The sequence below is a fragment of the Otolemur garnettii genome, unplaced genomic scaffold (genome assembly GCF_000181295.1).
Source record: "Otolemur garnettii isolate 467f Iridium unplaced genomic scaffold, OtoGar3 scaffold00043, whole genome shotgun sequence".
NCBI lineage: Eukaryota > Metazoa > Chordata > Mammalia > Primates > Galagidae > Otolemur > Otolemur garnettii.
The window spans coordinates 11366678-11369086 of record NW_003852438.1 but is presented as its reverse complement, the minus strand read 5'-3'; the positions used below and the strand labels follow the sequence as shown (position 1 = coordinate 11369086).

At 53.3% G+C, this 2409-nt stretch overlaps 2 protein-coding genes across 2 annotated transcripts in view; both read left to right on the top strand.

Moving 5' to 3' along the window:
• LOC100944402 (retinol dehydrogenase 16-like) overlaps window positions 1-790 on the top strand; it is a 4797-nt gene extending 4007 nt beyond the window's left edge. Inside the window, exon 4 of the mRNA XM_023513652.1 lies at window positions 5-790. Within this exon, the coding sequence (XP_023369420.1) occupies window positions 5-185 (181 nt within the window). The 3' untranslated portion in view covers window positions 186-790. The remainder of the gene's footprint in view (window positions 1-4) is intronic.
• Window positions 791-2002: 1212 nt separating this feature from the next.
• The window catches only part of LOC100944089 (retinol dehydrogenase 16-like), a 7752-nt gene continuing 7345 nt past the window's right edge, over window positions 2003-2409 (top strand). The window contains exon 1 of the mRNA XM_023513651.1: window positions 2003-2024. Within this exon, the coding sequence (XP_023369419.1) occupies window positions 2003-2024 (22 nt within the window). The remainder of the gene's footprint in view (window positions 2025-2409) is intronic.

Sequence of the window (2409 nt, the reverse complement as noted above, 5' to 3'; positions counted from 1 at the left end):
GCAGCCTGAATCTGTCTGAGGTGACGGACTGCATGGAGCATGCGCTGACCGCCTGCCACCCCCGCACCCGGTACTCAGCTGGCTGGGACGCCAAGCTTCTCTACCTCCCCCTGAGCTACATGCCCACCTTCCTGGTGGATGCTGTTGTCACCTGGGGCCTCCCACGGCCAGAGAAGGCCCTGTGAAACTATACTGGGGATACTTGTTTCAGTAGGGTTGGACACTGTGGGGAGATGTGTCCTCAGGAGAAAAATGCAGTGGAGGGGGACAGCTCTCATGTCAGCTGGTCTCCTGTCCTACCTCATTCCTCGTCTCTGGCCATGGTTGTCCTGGGATACCATTCAGGGCTCCAGAGAAGGTGTGAGAAGGTGCCTAGTCAGGCAGCTGAGGAACAAGGACCCAGTAGCCCCCCTGGGTGGGTGTGGTGTTGCCCTGTGTGGCCAATCAAGATTTGAGGTCTCCAGGCAAAATGGTGAGGTGACAACTGGGGTGTGGGAGAGCAGGTGGACAGAGCCTCAGCCCACAGTTTATCAGCCTCCTGCCCACCTCCTCAAGTGCACATTGGCCAGGCCAGTGGGCTCCCTCCCACAGGATGGAATTGGCCTGAAGGTTCTGAGGAGCCCCCACCTCCCCTCAAGATACCGGTGCCCTTAGGGTGGGGGATGGGGAGGGAAAACCTTACCTTGGCTCGTCAGACCTCAGGCATCAACTTAGCAGGCATTAGCTGGAGGGGGGGTCTCCATAGAGATATTTGCAGAGGACACATAAACCACTATTTTCTTTGACTTGACACCATGGATTTCCTTTGTGATTTTTTTCCTAGAAGATGTTGATAAGATCAGCCATTCCCAGGGCTTTTCAGATTTGCAAAGCTCCCCTTGGATTTTAGACAAATGCGACAGAAATCTCTGGCTGTGCCTGTGTTTCCTCATGCAGCTGAGCCTGCAGGATTAATTTTGCAGAGAGCTGAGTCCCTATTGGTCTCTAGAACGACAAGGTTCTGACAAGAAGAACGGACTAACTGGGCCCTCCTGATCCGGTGATTCTCTGTAAAGGAGTGTGGGGTCTCAAAAGGAGAGTCTGACTTCAGAGACCAGAAAGGAGAAGGAGAGGATTAGAGACTCACAAACTGCAAGAAGGAATCTTCCAGGGCCCCTGGGAGGGAGGAATGAAGCGAGTCACACAAATTGGTGCAATAGTTTGTACCTTTTACGTCCTGAACATGCTCTTTCTGAGGTTTGGGATGGCCTCAGGGCCAGTAGTGTGCGGACCTATGGCAGCAAGAGGCAGGTTCCTTCATGCAGCTCAGGGATTCCAGGGATAACCTGGAGTGGGATTTAGAGGGCACCACGGGATTATCACTGCTCCCTCTCTAGCCTTCTTGACATAGAAGCCAGAGGCAATGATTTCCTGTCTAGGCATCACAAAGTACCCTGGAGTCACAGGAACAACAGAAGGACAAGCAAGTGAGAGGAAGGCAGTGAGGCCTGGCAGGGCCCAGATCCCTTTTCTTGGAAAGCTGAAGCCTTCCTGCCTTCACCAGCATTCACCCTGTGGTCCTCAGGGAGCAGCTTTCATCTACAGTTACTGCACTTCCCTCTGGTGGCATCTCTTGGGCCCCTAACCCCAACCTTTACAGACCAGCCCCTAGAGGGGCAGTCATTTCTGTACCCCGGTTTTTCATTTCCTGCTCACATTGGGAGGTTGGTATGAGCTGGAGAAACATTCTCTGGGGTCTCTCAGGTTTCCTGAGCTCTGGCCTCCCTGTGTCCTAAGTGCCCTGTTGATGATCAGGGTGGGGTCAATGGAGCAGCCTTTGCAGGAGGTGACACAGACTCCTGGGCTAAGTCAGTGTGTGCCTGGGATGTACTTCCCAGGGTTCTTGGTTTTCATCCCTGCTCATATAAAAATTGAGCATATGGAGGTTTCTGGGAACCTTGTGACGTTGAACAAATCAGTGTTGCTGGTGAAAAGAGAAAATGAGCTGAGACTCCTGGAAATCATGACGTCAGCATTGGTGTCAGGCATGTAAATGCTGAAGGTGTGAAGATGGCCAGGAAGGGTCCTCCAGGAGCTCCAAGGCCCTGAGTGCTGTAGGGTCAGGCCATGGAGTGTCCATGCATGGTGCCCCCTCAACGGCAAACCAGCAGTTTCCTATGCAATCTGAGGCCTCCAGACTTCTACAAACCAATTCCAACTTTCACAACACAGAGATATGCAGGCAGACTGGCACATACACACCCGCGCACACATACACATACACGGAAACTAAGTGAACTCAAATAAGAGACAGTGGACCCTTGGGAGCTCCCTAGGCAGCCGCTCAGGAGGCATGACCCACCCACAGGAGTCTTCTCCAGAGAGGCAGACAGCTATGGGGGTGCAAATCCCTGCCGCTTTCTTGGGGCT